The following is a 15,929-nucleotide window of genomic DNA, read 5'->3' as shown; positions in this document are numbered from 1 at the left end:
TCAGTGATACACACTTCTTCTTGCAAAAGTGATTCTTCTCTAGTAACTATTCGTTCACGAGGTGTAACTTTGATAGCAGCTAATCAAGTTATTCCAAAATCTCTAAACCAAGGGTATCAGTTTGGTAAAGCATGCTTAAAATACGTTTTCACAAAAATTAATTTTACATGTAAATTACCACGAAACATTTTCCTTGTAATTTTACTACGACTTTACGACGAAATTCAGTTTTGTCGTAAAATCGTAGTAATTTTCTCGTAAATTTACGAGGAATATATTTCCTCGTAATTTTTCCTCGTTATAGGCATGTTTTCTTGTAGTGTAAGTTAAATTGACATCCTAATTGAGTGACACCTAAGCATAGTCTCTTTTTAATTAGTACACTAGGATAAGACATGCGTCTTGCGCATGGTGAGTTTATTTGTATATATTATCGATAATTTTTTTATATATTTGATCATTTTATTTATACATATACAATAATTTTTGTTATTATTATATAATTTCTTTCCCATGGACCGAATCAATTTTTATTAAAAAATATGAAACTAAACTATAATTAATATATCATGGGTTTATCGGATTGGACATTAAAAAAATTATGAAAAAAACCTTATTTTTTTCCACCGAACACATTCTTGAAAAAAATGAATAGTAATGTTTACACAGTTGAATTATTTTGATATTTATATTCCATATGGTTTTAAAAGGTTTCAGATCAACCATCGAATTGATACATGTCATTTTAAAACTTTTAGTCTTACACTTAAGGAAAACTTACATTTTGGTAATTTAAAGTCGTTTAAAAAAATTCAAAATATATCATATAAGAAAAAATCTAACATATAAGAAAAATATAATATATAAGGTTTCCTCATTTTTGTAATTTAAAGTCGTTTTAAAATTTTTTAAATATAACATATAAGGTTTCGTCATTTTTGTAATTTAAAGTCATTTTAAAAAAATCAAATAACATATAAAAAAAATTTAATTTTTTATTATATGGTTAATGTGATTGTTTTTTTTAATAATATAAATTAAACAAAAATGAAGAAGAATGCAAAAATTGTTATCAAATCATTATTATTCATAGTTATTAATTGTCATATATATATATTAATCATATTAGGTGATTCTGTAGCTTTTATTTAAGGAAATAATATATTTTTTTATATTTTGGATTAATATAATGTTCACTAGTAATTGGATTTGGACCAATATTTTTTTAATTGATTCTTAAATTGTCACGTAAGCTAAATTGACATCCTATTAAGTGACACCTAAGCAGAATCTCTTTTTAATTAGTACAATCTTAAGGTTACAACTTTTTAATTGATCCTCAATTAATATATAGAGGATAATTAAGGTTATAACATTTTAAATGATCCTTAATTAATATATAGGAGATTAGATAATTAAAATTAATTAAAACCAGAAAATAAAACTAATGAAAAAACATAATTGAGATCTAGAGAGGTTATGGAAAGTTCTGTTTTGGGATACTCTTCCATAATCTCTCATTTTTCTTTTTCCTCCACAAATATATAAGTTGGTAGAAACTTATCCTCATCTTTGGGATGATATGTATTTTTCTACTAATCTGCATAATTAACGATAAATTACATTATCTAAGACTAGAGCATTTATTTTAGAGAATTTCCTTAGAATAGTCATTTTTAAGTTTTTGTCGCAAAAATAGTACTCAGTGAGAAAAATGACCAAAATAAGTTTTATTAAAGGAAAAAAGTACATTTTATCAAAATTTTCAAAATAAAAAAAATCTATTTTGATCATTTTCTTTTTTGCATGCTATTTTTGTGACAAAAAGTTAAAAAGTGTTATTTGATAAAATTACCTAGATTTTAAGATGTTAAAACATCGACCAATCTTTGATAAAACCATCGAACTAAATAAACTTTTTTTTGAAAAAAAATTGAACTAAATAAACTTCCACAATACAACATAATATATTTTATTCTTACTTTTTATTTTTTAACCAAAATATATAGTTTTCTTAACTAAAATTTTGGATTCATATTGTATTTAGAGGAAAACAAAAAATCAAAAGACACAAATAATTTTGCCTTGCCGAGCAAGGTCGTAGTACGAAAATACAAATTTCTTTTGATTTTTTTATTTTTTCGAGGTAAGTATAACCTCTTCTCCCTTTTTATCCTTTGCTACGAGGGTTCAGGCGTCTCCCATACATCACCATGGCTCAAGCAACTGCGATGGCAAGGTACATTGATGATGAACAAGAAGATGATGAGGACGTTTGCAGAATCTGCAGAACTCCAAGGGATGCAGACAATCCACTTCAATATCCAAGCGCCTGCAGGGGAAGCATCAAGTTTGTGCACCAAGATTGCCTCCTTCAATGGCTTAGCTACTCCAAAGCTCATCGATGCGAGGTTTCACTTCTTCTTCTCAATAGGTTTATTATAGATGCTGTTGCGGTTCCTGAAAAGAAGCCTTGTGCAGGTTTACAAGCATCATTTTTCATTCTCATCGCTTTATGATGAAAAGGCTCCCACGAGGCTCCCTTTGAAGGAGTTTGTTGTTGGCATTGCGATGAAAGTTTGGCGTTGCCGTGTTTCGCACGCCTCACTGCGGTTGAGTTTAATGCTTTTGGCCTGTCTTCTCACTGTTTCTTTCATCACGTTTTGGACATGGAGATTGGCTTTCGTCCAGAGTTTTGGTGAAGCTCGGAGGCTGTTCTTAAGTCACATGTCCACCGTACTTGTCCTAACAGATTGTTTGCTTGGTTTCTTAGTATCTGCAACTATCATCTTCATTCTCCTTAAAGCTGCTTCACTGAGGAACTTCTTTAGGCATTTGGGAAGAAACTTTCTATTTAACGAGCTGGTTCGAATACAGAGTCCTCTGTTTCGCTTGGCTATGATTGTCTTTGTTGTAAGTTGAATATTGTCATCTTTTGGTTCAGTGTTACACATCGGTTCTCTCATTTAAAATCTTATATGCAGATTGTGGCATGCAATATGATATTTGTTGGTGTTGTCATCTTTGTGCCCTTCACACTAGGACGGGTTATATTGCATCATGTTGCTGCTGCTGATCTCTTGAAAGGTTTTGTTGCTGTACCATCAAAGCTATATGATGATGTTACAACTCTAACTGTTGCAAACATGTTTGCAGTCTTCCTTTACCTTGGAATCATTGTGCTGATTCGATATTTCAAGGGCCAGCAGCCATTGAACTTTGATAGACTCTATGGTGTTGCTGCTGCTTCAATAATAGAAACTATACCACCTCTCCTTAGGCAGTTGTTGGTAGGAATCAAAGTAGGAACCTTGGTTGCCTATTATTTTGGGGTCTTCCCCTTGATGTGTGGGTGGTGGCTAGATGTTTGCACAGTTAGTATGTTTGGTGAAACTATGTCCAACAGAGTAGAGTTTTTATCAGTTTCCCCGCTTGCACGCTCACTTGTTCATTGGGCTGTTGGAGTGTTGTACTTGTCGAAAATATGCATATGCGAGGACCTTCTTCTAAAGGTGCCGTGATTGAGTGGTCTTTCTTTCCTCATAAAATGTTTTTCTCTGTGCTAATAATATCTAGCTAATATTTGTTTTCCCACCTTTTGTGCAGGTTCTTCGCCGTGAAGCTTTGTTTTTCCTTTATGATCCCAAAGATGATGATGATGTTGAGTCGTTCCAGTTCATGATCGAAGAACCAGTACACAAACTTGCTCGGGATGTTTTGTTAGATGCTGCAAAGTATGGGAGTTTGATTGTCTTGCTGGTGTTTTTACCAGTCAAGCTTGCGATCATGATGGCTCCTTCAGTCTTCCCTCTTGACATATCGTATGAAACGTTGTCCTTGCAATCTTGTTTTTTAATTGTAGATTTTGTGTATTTTGAGTCAATCATTCCTAACTTGTGCATGTACACAGTGTATCCGACCCATTCACTGAGATTCCTGTCGGCATTCTCCTGTTTACAATATGCACACAGTTTATCATCGAGCATTTCGGACTCTGGACCACGGTTAAGTCCCTTGTACGCTGCTGGTTCACCAGCGTCTGTTGGGCGCTTGGTTTGACAGACTTACTCTTGCCAAGACCAGAGGACAAGGTCGGTCAGGATAATGGAGATGGTGAACCAGGAAGGCAGAACAGAGGACCTGAAAGGGCCATGGATGTGCTTCCAGCAACTGTTGACCCAAACAGAAGCCTCGTCCTCGCTGGGAATGTAGAAAAATCTCATTCAGGGTAAGTTATTACTTTAAAAATAAGCTTAAAGCTTGTTTGCTGCATGCTTGGTATAAAGATTTACATTAGGCCTTACCCTGAAACGAATGTAATTTTTTATGCAGGTACATCTTTGTGCTCCGTGTAGTCCTTCTTCTACTTGCTGCATGGGTTACTCTTCTTCTCTTCAATACGGCATTGATAGTTGTACCAGTTTCTCTAGGACGTGCTCTATTTAATGCCATCCCAATTCTCCCTATAACGCATGGCATCAAGTGCAATGGTAATCCTTCTCTTGTGCTTCATTCTTTGAGAAGAATACACAATTGTAACATGATATCCTCCTAAATCTTGTAGACCTATATGGTTTTGTCATTGGCACATATGCCTTTTGGATTATCATATCTGGGACCATGTATGCTACCGAGCATTTGAAGTCAGAAAGGACTTCAGTCTTGCTCAACCAAATATGGAGATGGTGTGGGATTGTCTTCAAGAGCTCGGTCCTGTTAGCCATATGGGTAAAGTAGTTTTTATTCAGTTATTTTATTTTTAAGAGATTTGAAAATACTCCAAACTCATTTGATTCTGTGTGTTTGAAAATGGGGGTTGAACAGATTTTTATCATTCCAGTGCTGATAGGACTTGTGCTTGAGCTATTGGTGATTGTCCCAATGAGAGTCCCAGTAGATGAAACTCCTGTCTTCCTCCTGTATCAAGACTGGGCTCTTGGCTTCATCTTTTTGAAAATCTGGACAACATTGGTCAGTACTCTTTTTTTTAACAAAAAATGACAACAATGGACAGATAATATTGCTGGATGATAGTTGGAAAGCAAAGTTTGAGAGAGTAGAAGAAGATGGATTCTCAAGGCTTCAAGGGTTATGGGTGCTTAAAGAGATTGTATCTCCTATCCTGATGAAACTTCTGACAGCATTATGTGTGCCTTATGTCCTGGCGAAGGGAGTGTTCCCCATGCTCGGATGTCCACTGGTTGTGAACTCCGCCGTCTACAGGTTCGCTTGGATAGGTTGCCTCTCTGCGAGTTTCTTCTTTTCTTGTGCAAAGAGATGTCATGTCTGGTTCATAAACCTTCATAACTCTATCCGTGATGACCGTTATCTCGTTGGTCGGAGACTCCTTAACTTTGAGGAAGCTGCTTTGGCTAAACGAAAAAGCAGTGCCAGTGAGGATGATGGTGAGGGAGATGGTGATACTTGACTTAGACGTGCAATCTGCCAATCTAACAAGAAGCGTAGAAAGAATATTGTTCTCGTAAATGTATATTACTAGACTAATTTGTGTAATGATATTATGATACAGTAACAGCATCAATATAAAGCATTAGTATTCTAAGAGCACCATTAACCCAAGATCTAAATTAGGGGTGCTTATGGTTTTTTTAATTATTTTTAGTTGTAAAAGTGATTTAAGAATCAATGCTAAGAACCCCGAATATTTTCTTGCTCCAATGGGAGGTTCTTATTTTGGGATTTTTTTAAAAAAAAATTTGAAACATTATTTTTATGAAAGATGAAATTTTTTTATTCAATAAAACATAATAAAAGAAAACATTTAAAACATATATTTTTAAAAAAACATAAAAATAAAGATGAGTAAAACAAACGAGAATAATTTGAAAGAAGCATCCGAACTCAGTTGTTGTCGTCATCATGTCCAAATTTACTCCATATATGTTCAACCAAATCAGCTTTCAGTTGATGATGCATTGGTGTATCACGAATTCTTGTTCGAACATCCATCATATTGGCGATATTTGAAGGCATATTTGATAAAAAATCGAATGCATACAATCAATGCTTCCTATCATCCCGGGAAATCCACGATGCTCTCCAACATAAAGTAGACGTTGAAGATCAGCCGGTGTTGGTCTTCTTAGGTATTCATCACAGAACAAATCAATTATTCCTTCCACAAAATTCTCCAAACATGACTGAGATGTAGTTTCACCGAGCCGGAGATATTCGTCGACCGTATCAGCCGCATTACCATATGCCAAGAGACGAATGGCAGCTGTACACTTTTGAAGTGCTGAGAGACCAAGCCTGCCAAGACCATCTGGCTTTTGGCGAAAGAAATCAACTTCGTTGGAGAGTCGATAAACAATGCGCATGAACAATGGCTTGTTCATTCTAAAACGTCGTCGGAAATAATTTTCAGGATACGTTGGAGTCTCACTGAAATAATCATTCCATAAACGCACATTATTATGCTTCACGATTTCTTTCGATATAAGCTCGTTTTTTTCTTTTTTTCCTTCGTTCTTCTTGATTACCATTAATGGTTAATTTCTCAAAGGTTTGATCAAAACATCTCTCAAAGGCTTGATCAAAACATTCCTCAAATTCATCATCTAGAGTGTTTTGAGAAGAAGAAGCCATATATGGTAACTGAAAAGAAAAGATGAGTAAAGAATGAAACTTTGGGGTTTTAGAATCAAGAGGGGTTGTGGGTGTTTTTTTTAAATTCAAGAGTGAGGTTGTCGGAAGTGTTTAAAGAGAGAACATGATGTTTAAAAAGAGAAGATTATTGTTGGTTTAGAAGAAAGAACTTGAGACTAAAGAGAGAACTTGAGAATGTCTTGCTTTGATCTTTGGTTCGGTGAAACTTTGAGGAGAGAAAATGAATTGGTACTGAAGAAAGACAGAAGCATGAATACTTTATAATGTTTGATGACACAAGTCTCGTGAAACCAAATAATAATACAAGTCACATGCATACAAACGAGACTCTAGGTCCGTGATAGAAAATAACAAAAGTACAATAGCAGAGAAACAAGAGTACAAACACAATACAACCCATGACATTACAACCCGTGAGAAGCACAAACATTATAGCATACAAACAAGAGACAAGAGTACAAGCACAATACAACCCGTGACAGAAGGATGCTCCATTCATTCACCTGACAACAAAAAGAAGATACCGAACATTAGAAACATATATATTAAACAAAAACTTATGCAACAAGATAAACTACATAACTTATGCAACAAAAACCACTTACACTAATTAGACATTAACTCATCAATGAGTTTCTTCTTCAAACCTTCTTCATAAGCCGCAAGAGGTTCGGGTTTAGCAATGAGACTGTCCAATAACTTCATCTTGGACAGCCTTTCTTTCATGTCTAAATCTTGCTTCTTGATGCCCCACATTGTCTGAAAATTAGACAGGTCATTCCCATCAAGCACTGTCTTCTTAGACATCCTTTCTTTGCTGCATCTCTTTGCTGCCTTAACACCTTGAGGACGCTTTGTTCCTCCATCAGCAGTAGCAGAATGCTCCATCATCTCTGAATCATCCTCACACATCCTCTTCTTGGAGCTTCCATCTTTTTTAGCAGTAGACAAGGCGCACCACTTCTGGTCATTACGCAATTCTGTCCAAGCATGCTCTAGAGTGAACTTTTTGTTATGGTTGGTGAAGAAGATTTCGTGTGCTAGCTTGAGGACATCATTCTCATTTTGCCCACTCGTTTTCTGTCTGGTAGCTGCTTCATATGCACCGCAGAACTTGCAAACGATGTCATTGATCTTCTGCCAACGATTCTTGCAGTGAGATGCCTCTCTCTTTTCACAGCCAGCAACCTTAGGACTAGCATTGTAGTACGCAGCAATTCTTGTCCAGAATGCAAGCGACCTTTGCTCATTCCCTATTACTGCATCTTTACTCGTGTTTAACCACGAGCTGATGAGAACAATATCGTCTGTAGGCGTCCAGGTTCTTCTTTCTTTATTACGACTGGCTTCAGCAAAGTGCAAATCTTCGATACCTTCAGTAGCTAAGAAGGGAACTTGTGTTGAAGAAACACTTTGTTGACTGTTAAGTAAATCAACAAAGTTTGCAGACTCGGTAAATGGATGAAAATCCATTTCTTAAGTGAAAGAGGAGTTGGAACAAAAGCGTTTCAATGATGGAAAAAAGAAACAACAGATAGGAATCTGTTGGAGTTGGAAGAGAAAGAAAGAGTTTTAAAGAGGGAAGAGAGAAACAACACACTCGCATTGAACACTCGCATTGAACAAATTTGACTTGACCCATATCTAACTGCTATTAATTACCAGCTCACAACCATAATCAACCACAAAGCAAGTAATTTATTAATGTCAATTCATTTCTTTTTTACACCCAAAGTTTTAAATTTGAACTCTTAAACAATGGCAGAGTTTTAAAGATGGAAATCAAATCAAGACTCAAAACTACCTAACTCAACCACACGCAATCATTTTCTCAATTCAACCTCACTTCTATTAATTACCAACATCAATGCCAACTGACCAAAATATTTACTACCTAACTCAACCATAAACTTTTCAATGAACGATTAAAAGATGAGAAAGAAATGTACATGTATTGCTCCACTAAATGCAATCCTCTGATTTGTCGATTCTTCCTCATCCACCTTGATCCATGCAACTCAACAGACAAACACACAAGAAAAAAAACAATTCAGGAGATAGAGACAAAGCTTTTTAAAAAACAGACAAAGGACCATTCATGACAAACAAAAACAAAACAAATTCAGGAGAGTCGATTCAATTCAGACCAGAACCAAAATCATATAATAGAACTCTTAAACAATTAAGACAAGAACCATTCGTGACACTCGATTCAGTTCATACTATCTCCATTCAATTTCATACCATCTCAACTCAATTATAAACGAGCTACGAATATAACCAAAGCTTTTTATCAAATTTTCAATGCATTTGACAGATAAAATCGTGTTGAAGTTTTACATGTATCGCAGACGAGAATCAACGCTTCATTGTAGTCGTCTTGTTTGACGAACCTTTGTCTCTTGCTCCGTCCATCTGGAGAAACAAACAAAGACAAACCATGAGGCTGGAACGAACAAAACAAACTAAGAAACAAACACATGCATAGCTTTACCTTTCTTTGATTTCGAAGAGGAGAGCTCCAGCCGCGAGAGAGGTTTGAAGTGATTCTTCGTCGCGGTGAGCCGTCGAGAGAGAGATGTAGGCTTTTCATCCTCGAGGAGATCAAGACCGCGAGACGCCAACAGATTCGAGGAGATCGACACCGCGAGACACCGGGAGACGGACCGCTTTCATCAACGATTGAGATCACCGTCGATTGATCACGGAGGCGTCGAGGGGAGATCGGTTTCCTCGAGAGAGATGGGGTTCGGCGGAGTCGTCGAGAGAGAATCAGAAGAGACTTGTGTCGAGAGAGAGAGAGAGAGAGAAAAAGACACGGAGGCGTCGACGAAAGCAAGAGAGACGGGGAGAGATCACCGTCGATTGATCACGGAGGCGTCGAGGAGAGATCGGTTTCCTCGAGAGAGATGGGGTTCGGCGGAGTCGTCGAGAGAGAATCAGAAGAGACTTGTGTCTCGAGAGAGAGAGAGAAAAGGACGCGGAATCGTCGAGAGCATAACACGTGTCCAGTAAAACGCGGTGCTTGAAAGGCTTAATTAAGCACCGAATTCTCTATAATTACTTCATTTTTCTTTTTTTTTAAAATAAAAAAAACACTAAGCACCCCATTAAGCAATTGCGTTAATGGTGCTCTAATGAACTTGGTTACGTGCTAGATACCAAGGTGCCACACATGTTGTTTCTGACTTTTTCCAAAAGAAGACCTTTTTTTTTTTATAAGTTCCAAAAAAAAGACCTTAACACCAGACTCTACATTGTGCTGAGCACTACTAAGCTGCAACAGAAAGCAAACCCCAACCAAATTTTTTGGTTAAGTTCAGCAAACAAGAACTGATTGGTTTGGTACATAACAACCAAATAAACCGAGTTTCACTAAATTTTACATAGCAAATTTTTGGTTTTCATCAAATTGACCGGGCAAACTCGATATATAACACACACCTAAAACCAAATTGAATAAACCAAACAATACCAAAATATAAATTGGTTTATTTCCGTAGCATTTAAAAAAACCTACAAACTTGAAAACCGAATAAGCTGACTCTTAAAAACTTTATAAACCAAGATAATCTTCTCAAAATGGAATTCATTTTTTTCTCTACTCTTCTTAATATCTAGGATTCTCGAAGAAAACAACCGTAATGTTTTTCTCTTTGATATTTGCAATTCGCTTCAATTTTTCAAACAAATATCTGAACCGATCAAAGATAAAAAAAAAAAAAAATACTCGATCTAAACCAAAATTCTTGGACCGAAATACCAAACATACAACCGGAAACTAATCCGATTCAGACACCAATCGCGTCTGTTTGACTTTTCTCCGACCGAAGACCTTTATATCACCAACTTCCACAAAACCAATCCTTAACTATTACGGTTTTACTTCAGACTCAATCCAACGGCTGAGATCTTCCCAAAGTCCAAATCTAGGGCTTCCGAGAAATAAAAATAACATTTCCGTAATATAAAAGCAGAGAAAGGCAAAACCGCAAGACTCTCTCTTCCATCTTCACCAATTCGTCTCGCCTACAATCTCTCTACCCAGTTTATTTTTCTCTTATCTCGCCGTCGCAGGCTTCGCCGCCGGCAAGCAGCTCTTACCCTTTTTCATCTTCCCTCTCCTCTGATATCCCCAAAAAGAGAAAAAAAAAAAAAACAGAAAAAAGTAAAACGAAAAAAAACTCAATCTGTGTGTGTGTTTTTACTTTCCGCTTCATTTCTCCTTCGTTATCGTATCCGATTTGGTTTTCAGTCTAAATAACGAAGAGGGGAGGGAAGAGTAATTCAAAACCCCCAAAAAAAAATCGAAAAAAGTTTTCAAAAATCCAAAAAAAAAAAAAGAGAGAGAATGGCTCAGGTTCAGACTGCGAACGGCACCAGTGCGGCGGCTCCGGCCCAGATCGGCACGACGTCTCTCTACGTGGGAGATCTGGATCTCAACGTGACTGACTCGCAGCTTTTCGAGGCGTTTAGCCAGATGGGTCAAGTGGTCTCGGTTAGGGTTTGCAGAGACTTGGCCACTCGCAAGTCGCTAGGGTATGGATACGTCAACTTGGCCAATCCCCAAGATGGTAAGCCTTCTTCTGAGACAATCAAGTTTCGATTTTTATTAGAAAGGGGGTTAGGGTTTCCACTTATAAATGTTGTTAGGTTTTGTAGATAGGGCTAATACTGTATATTCGATTGGGTTGTGTTGTAAATGTTGATCCTTTGATGTTTGTTAAATCGTGCTCTCCCTTGCAGCTGCGAGAGCAATCCAGGAAATGAATTTCATGCCTCTCTATGGGAAACCTATAAGAGTTATGTACTCTCACCGTGATCCTAGTGTTCGCCGAAGTGGTGCTGGTAACATATTCATCAAGGTACTCTTTAGTCTGCCTTTGTAAGAAAATGTGATTGTTAGGGATTATACTAAAATTAGTTGTTTTTTCTTCGGTTGTGTGTTTGTTTTATCTCTCTCTCTCTCTCTTTCTTACTGGTGCTAAACCTTGTTATAATAATAATGCTGCAGAATTTGGACCTGGCCATCGACCACAAGGCACTCCATGACACCTTTTCAACCTTTGGGAACATTGTGTCGTGCAAGGTGGCTGTGGATGCTTCTGGCCAGTCCAAAGGCTATGGGTTTGTGCAATATGCCGACGAAGAATCCGCCCAGAAAGCTATCGAGAAACTGAACGGCATGTTACTCAACGACAAGCAAGTGTATGTGGGTCCTTTCCTCAGGAGACAAGAAAGAGACTCGTCTGCCAACAAAACCAAGTTCACCAACGTGTACGTGAAGAATCTCGGGGAAAGTACTACCGACGATGACTTGAAGAAGGCTTTTAGCGAGTATGGAAAGATAACAAGCGCTGTGGTGATGAAAGATGGAGAAGGGAAGTCTAAGGGCTTTGGCTTTGTCAACTTTGAAAACGCTGATGATGCTGCCAGGGCTGTGGAGGCTCTCAATGGTCACAAGTTTGATGACAAGGAGTGGTATGTTGGTAGAGCCCAGAAGAAGTCCGAGAGGGAAACGGAACTTAGGGTCCGTTATGAGCAGAACTTGAAGGAAGCTGCTGAAAAGTTTCAGAGTTCAAACTTGTATGTGAAGAATCTGGATCCTAGCATATCTGACGAGAAACTCAAGGAGATATTCTCTCCTTTTGGTACCGTTACGTCTTGCAAGGTTCGGTATCCTCTCTCTCTTTCAGTGAATTGACTCTCTTGCTTCGTTATATAAGAAGCTTTTTTGGTTAAATATGATGACAGGTGATGCGTGATCCTAGTGGAATCAGCAAAGGTTCGGGTTTTGTTGCTTTCTCAACTCCCGAAGAAGCAACCGAAGCTGTAAGTCAGATATATACACTTGTTCAATGTATGTGCGAGGAAAGGCACTTCGTTGTTACTAACAGTGGAATAATGATGTTGCAGATGTCGCAGTTGAGTGGTAAAATGGTTGAAAGCAAGCCACTCTATGTTGCTATTGCGCAGAAGAAGGAAGACAGAAGGGTCAGACTACAGGTTTGCTTCTCTTGTGTGATATACCATCTACTTCTACGCTGTCTATCTATGTTTCCATTTTTTATCTCCTGCTGCTGAGAGTGTACATGATGTTAACAGGCTCAGTTTTCCCAACCGAGGCCAGTTGCAATGCCGCCATCTGCTGGCCCTCGCATGCCAATGTTTCCCCCGGGGGGTCCTGGTATTGGACAGCAAATGTTCTATGGTCAAGCCCCTCCTACCATGATTCCTCCCCAGGTAATCATCATTGTTCGATCGCTTGCAAAGATATTTTATCTATTTTTTTTTTAATTTACTTGTCTATCTTGTACCTTGGATATAGAATAAGATCATTAACCTTTTTATTTGGGTAATGACAGCCCGGATATGGATACCAACAGCAGCTTGTTCCGGGGATGAGACCAGGTGGAGGCCACGGACCCAATTACTTCATGCCTATGGTTCAGCCACATCAGCAGCGTCCTGGAGTTGGGGGAAGACGCCCTGGAGGGATCCAACAGTTCCAGCAGCAACCTCCCATGATGCAGCACCAGGTTCTCTCTCTTCACTTGCAGTGGAATTTTGCTCATGTCTCTCTTTTAATACAATAGTTCATCATCATGCATCATATGATTTTTTTTTTAATCTGGGCTGTGATCAGATGCATCCAAGGGGTCGGAACATCCGGTACTCCCAAGGGCGTGGTGTTAGTGGTGGTGATGTGCCTCCATATGACATGGGCAACAACAACATGCCATTGCCCATTGGAACTTTGGCTTCAAATCTGGCTAATGCTTCTCCAGAGCAACAGAGGACGGTGAGTGAGAGAGGATCTCTAAAAAAATACTCCTTTCCTTTGTGATTTATTAGAATGAAATTGACTAACTCTTGGTGTGTGTGTGTGTACACAGATGCTGGGTGAGAATCTGTACCCGTTGGTGGAGAAGCTCGAGGCAGAGTCTGCAGCCAAAGTGACTGGGATGCTTTTGGAGATGGACCAGACGGAAGTTCTCCATCTTTTGGAGTCACCAGAAGCTCTCGAGGCTAAAGTTGCAGAGGCAATGGATGTTCTGAGGAGCGTTGCTGCTGGTGGTGCAGCCGAGCAGCTCGCTTCCTTGAACCTCTCTTAACTTGCTTGTGTTTTCCAGTTTGGTCTTTGCTTTTTATTATGTTCTCTCTCTCCCATACAATTACAGTTTGAGACTTGCAGTTGTTTCGTTGCTTTTGTGTGTGTGTTTTAAACTTCATTTATGAATTTAAAAGTTAAAACTTATCTGCTTTTGCCTTGTTTAACCACAGTTATATTTGTATTATCTCTACATATTAGAACCCCTGTTCTAAAACTCGGCTGCCTAGGCGTTACGTCACTTTTCCGTTTCAAATCGGTTTAAAAAATCGGATATCCGATTTTTTTCTGCCTAGCCGCCTAATCTATTTTTTTATTTTTTATTTTATTTTATTTTATTTTTTTTTATTTTTAATGATATTTTTATTTATTTATTTGATCTAAAATTTTATAAATATCATTTATATTCATAATTTTGATGAAAATTACACTATATTAAGTTTATATATTCTATTTGTGTGTTTTATACAATCTTAAACATGAAAATGTATTAATGTTATACACAATTAAAGATTAACATGTTTTATAACATAGTAAACCATCTAAAAATTTCGCCCCACATAATTTCCGATTAATCCCCGATTTTTTCTTTAGGCGCTAGGCCCAACCCGACCGCCCGACTAGCGCGTTCCCGAACAGGGATTAGAACTGAAAAAAGGAAGATTAACGCATGAATTCTAAATAAAAAAAAACTGTCTTCTTAAAAGTTTAAGGGGTTTATTCAAAAAAACTACAAATGTCGAAAAGAAATAAAAAAAAGTAACAAAGAAGATAAGTGGTTTATTTGATGAAACTATTAAAAGTCAGGGGTTTATAAGTAAAAACATTAAAATTTAAAAACCTTGAGTGATTGGAGGAGGAGCTAGGGTTTTGGAACGGTGCGTGCGTGCGTCGCCATTGTTATCTCGGAGTCCCTCCCAATAGAACAGCTTATTCGATCTTCTTCTTCGATCTTCTTCTTCGTTTCTACATGTAAGTTTTCTCCATCGAAAAGTAAATAAATCAGTTTAATGTTTAATCTAATTGATTCTGGTGCGTTTAAGATTGGGAATCCAAATTGATTGCGATGTTATCGGTTTAGCTATATCGAATCACTGCATCGTCAAGGTTGTCAAAAAGTATGTATGTATATTCATGTTTAGATTCAAATTACAATGTTATGTATCTGGTTTGTTTGTTTGATTTGGTGAAGTTAAATTAGGATTCTAAAAAGCTTATTTTTTTGCGTTATATTGTTAAAATTTTTTCGGTGTTTAAATGTGGTGTTGAAGGTGACGTCTTTGAGATTGTGCTGTTATATTCATCAAAAGAAAATGTCGAAGAAGAAGAGTAACAGTAGTAGTTCTTCCATGAGGAAGCTATCCCAAGCTGGAGACAAACCTTGGTTACAGCAAAAGAAACCTGGTAAGCTAGGGAAAGAGATTGATGACATCTTTGGTGGGGGAAAGAATAAGAAGCAGCTATCCCAAGCAGGAGTCAAACCTGCCAAAAAAACTGGTAAAATAGGGAAAGAGATTGATGATATTTTTGGTGGGAGAAAGAAGAAGAAGGTAGAAGTGGAAACAAATGAGAAAGAAGAGGCCCCTGTGAATAAAGCAAGAGTGGCAAAGAGGAAGAGGAGCGAGGTTGACGGATTCAACAGCAACCCAAAAACCGGACCGAGGAAGAGGACTGAAGACGGGTTACTAGTGTTCACGGAAGATGAGCTTGGTATCAATAAGGCCAATGCTGGTAATACGCCTCTGTGCCCTTTTGACTGCCAGTGTTGCTTCTAGTCTCCTTTCTCTGTTTGAAAAAGTGGATCTTAAGTTAACGCAGCTTTATTGTTCATGTTTGATGAGAAAAAAAACAAAACAGTTTACTTTCTATCCAGTTACTTCTTGATTGATTTGGCCACTACTAGTTCAAGTCTTTATATCATTTCTTAACACATGCATCATGTTTGATGTTGTTGTATCTTTTGATTTCATCTCTCAGAAACTACTTTAATGGTGGGGCTGATTCTGCTGGCAAAATCAGCCCATTGCCCTGTTTGTAGCTAATAACTCCAACTCTGGAGAGTAAGCCTTTTAAGATTAATGCAATGTTTGCTTGATCAAAAAACACACACATGAATCATGTTTTTCAGCACATGTCAACAACATCTAGTCTAAGTTTTGTACTTGTTTAGGCTTCGGTTCAACGATCA

General features: G+C 37.6%; 4 protein-coding genes across 5 annotated transcripts; 3 read left to right on the top strand and 1 right to left on the bottom strand.

Annotated features, from left to right (window-relative positions):
• Positions 1 to 1,071: 1,071 nt before the first annotated feature.
• Positions 1,072 to 8,592, top strand: LOC106358956 (probable E3 ubiquitin ligase SUD1). Its single transcript, XM_048749938.1, has 9 exons — positions 1,072 to 2,411; positions 2,482 to 2,895; positions 2,928 to 3,512; positions 3,607 to 3,821; positions 3,911 to 4,228; positions 4,333 to 4,490; positions 4,565 to 4,728; positions 4,825 to 4,971; positions 5,015 to 8,592. Exons 1-9 carry the CDS (start codon positions 2,214 to 2,216, stop codon positions 5,426 to 5,428), a joined length of 2,613 nt encoding a protein of 870 aa, XP_048605895.1. The 5' UTR covers positions 1,072 to 2,213; the 3' UTR covers positions 5,429 to 8,592.
• On the bottom strand, positions 7,237 to 8,103 carry LOC106358954 (glutathione S-transferase T3-like). The gene has a single exon (XM_013798731.2). The coding sequence runs from the start codon at positions 8,101 to 8,103 to the stop codon at positions 7,237 to 7,239; it is 867 nt and encodes a 288-aa protein (XP_013654185.2).
• Positions 8,593 to 10,504: 1,912 nt separating the features above from the next.
• Positions 10,505 to 13,894, top strand: LOC106361076 (polyadenylate-binding protein 2-like). Its single transcript, XM_013800773.3, has 9 exons — positions 10,505 to 11,204; positions 11,377 to 11,495; positions 11,645 to 12,301; positions 12,385 to 12,462; positions 12,547 to 12,636; positions 12,736 to 12,873; positions 12,996 to 13,169; positions 13,277 to 13,432; positions 13,527 to 13,894. Exons 1-9 carry the CDS (start codon positions 10,982 to 10,984, stop codon positions 13,743 to 13,745), a joined length of 1,854 nt encoding a protein of 617 aa, XP_013656227.2. The 5' UTR covers positions 10,505 to 10,981; the 3' UTR covers positions 13,746 to 13,894.
• A 656-nt stretch (positions 13,895 to 14,550) lies between these two features.
• On the top strand, positions 14,551 to 15,629 carry BNAC03G77210D (uncharacterized protein C6G9.01c). 2 transcript variants are annotated; one of them, XM_013800772.3, is made up of 3 exons: positions 14,577 to 14,713; positions 14,785 to 14,859; positions 15,013 to 15,629. In XM_013800772.3, the coding sequence occupies exon 3, from the start codon at positions 15,055 to 15,057 to the stop codon at positions 15,514 to 15,516; it is 462 nt and encodes a 153-aa protein (XP_013656226.1). In that variant the 5' UTR covers positions 14,577 to 14,713; positions 14,785 to 14,859; positions 15,013 to 15,054; the 3' UTR covers positions 15,517 to 15,629. The 2 variants fall into 2 exon arrangements, with proteins under 2 accessions (XP_013656225.1, XP_013656226.1); XM_013800771.3 differs by lacking the exon at positions 14,785 to 14,859 and having other exon boundaries at positions 14,551 to 14,713.
• The last annotated feature ends 300 nt before the right edge of the window (positions 15,630 to 15,929 follow it).

The sequence above is a fragment of the Brassica napus genome, chromosome C3 (assembly GCF_020379485.1).
Source record: "Brassica napus cultivar Da-Ae chromosome C3, Da-Ae, whole genome shotgun sequence".
NCBI lineage: Eukaryota > Viridiplantae > Streptophyta > Magnoliopsida > Brassicales > Brassicaceae > Brassica > Brassica napus.
Note: the sequence above shows the minus strand (reverse complement) of the source record. Positions and strands in the feature narration are given on the sequence as shown.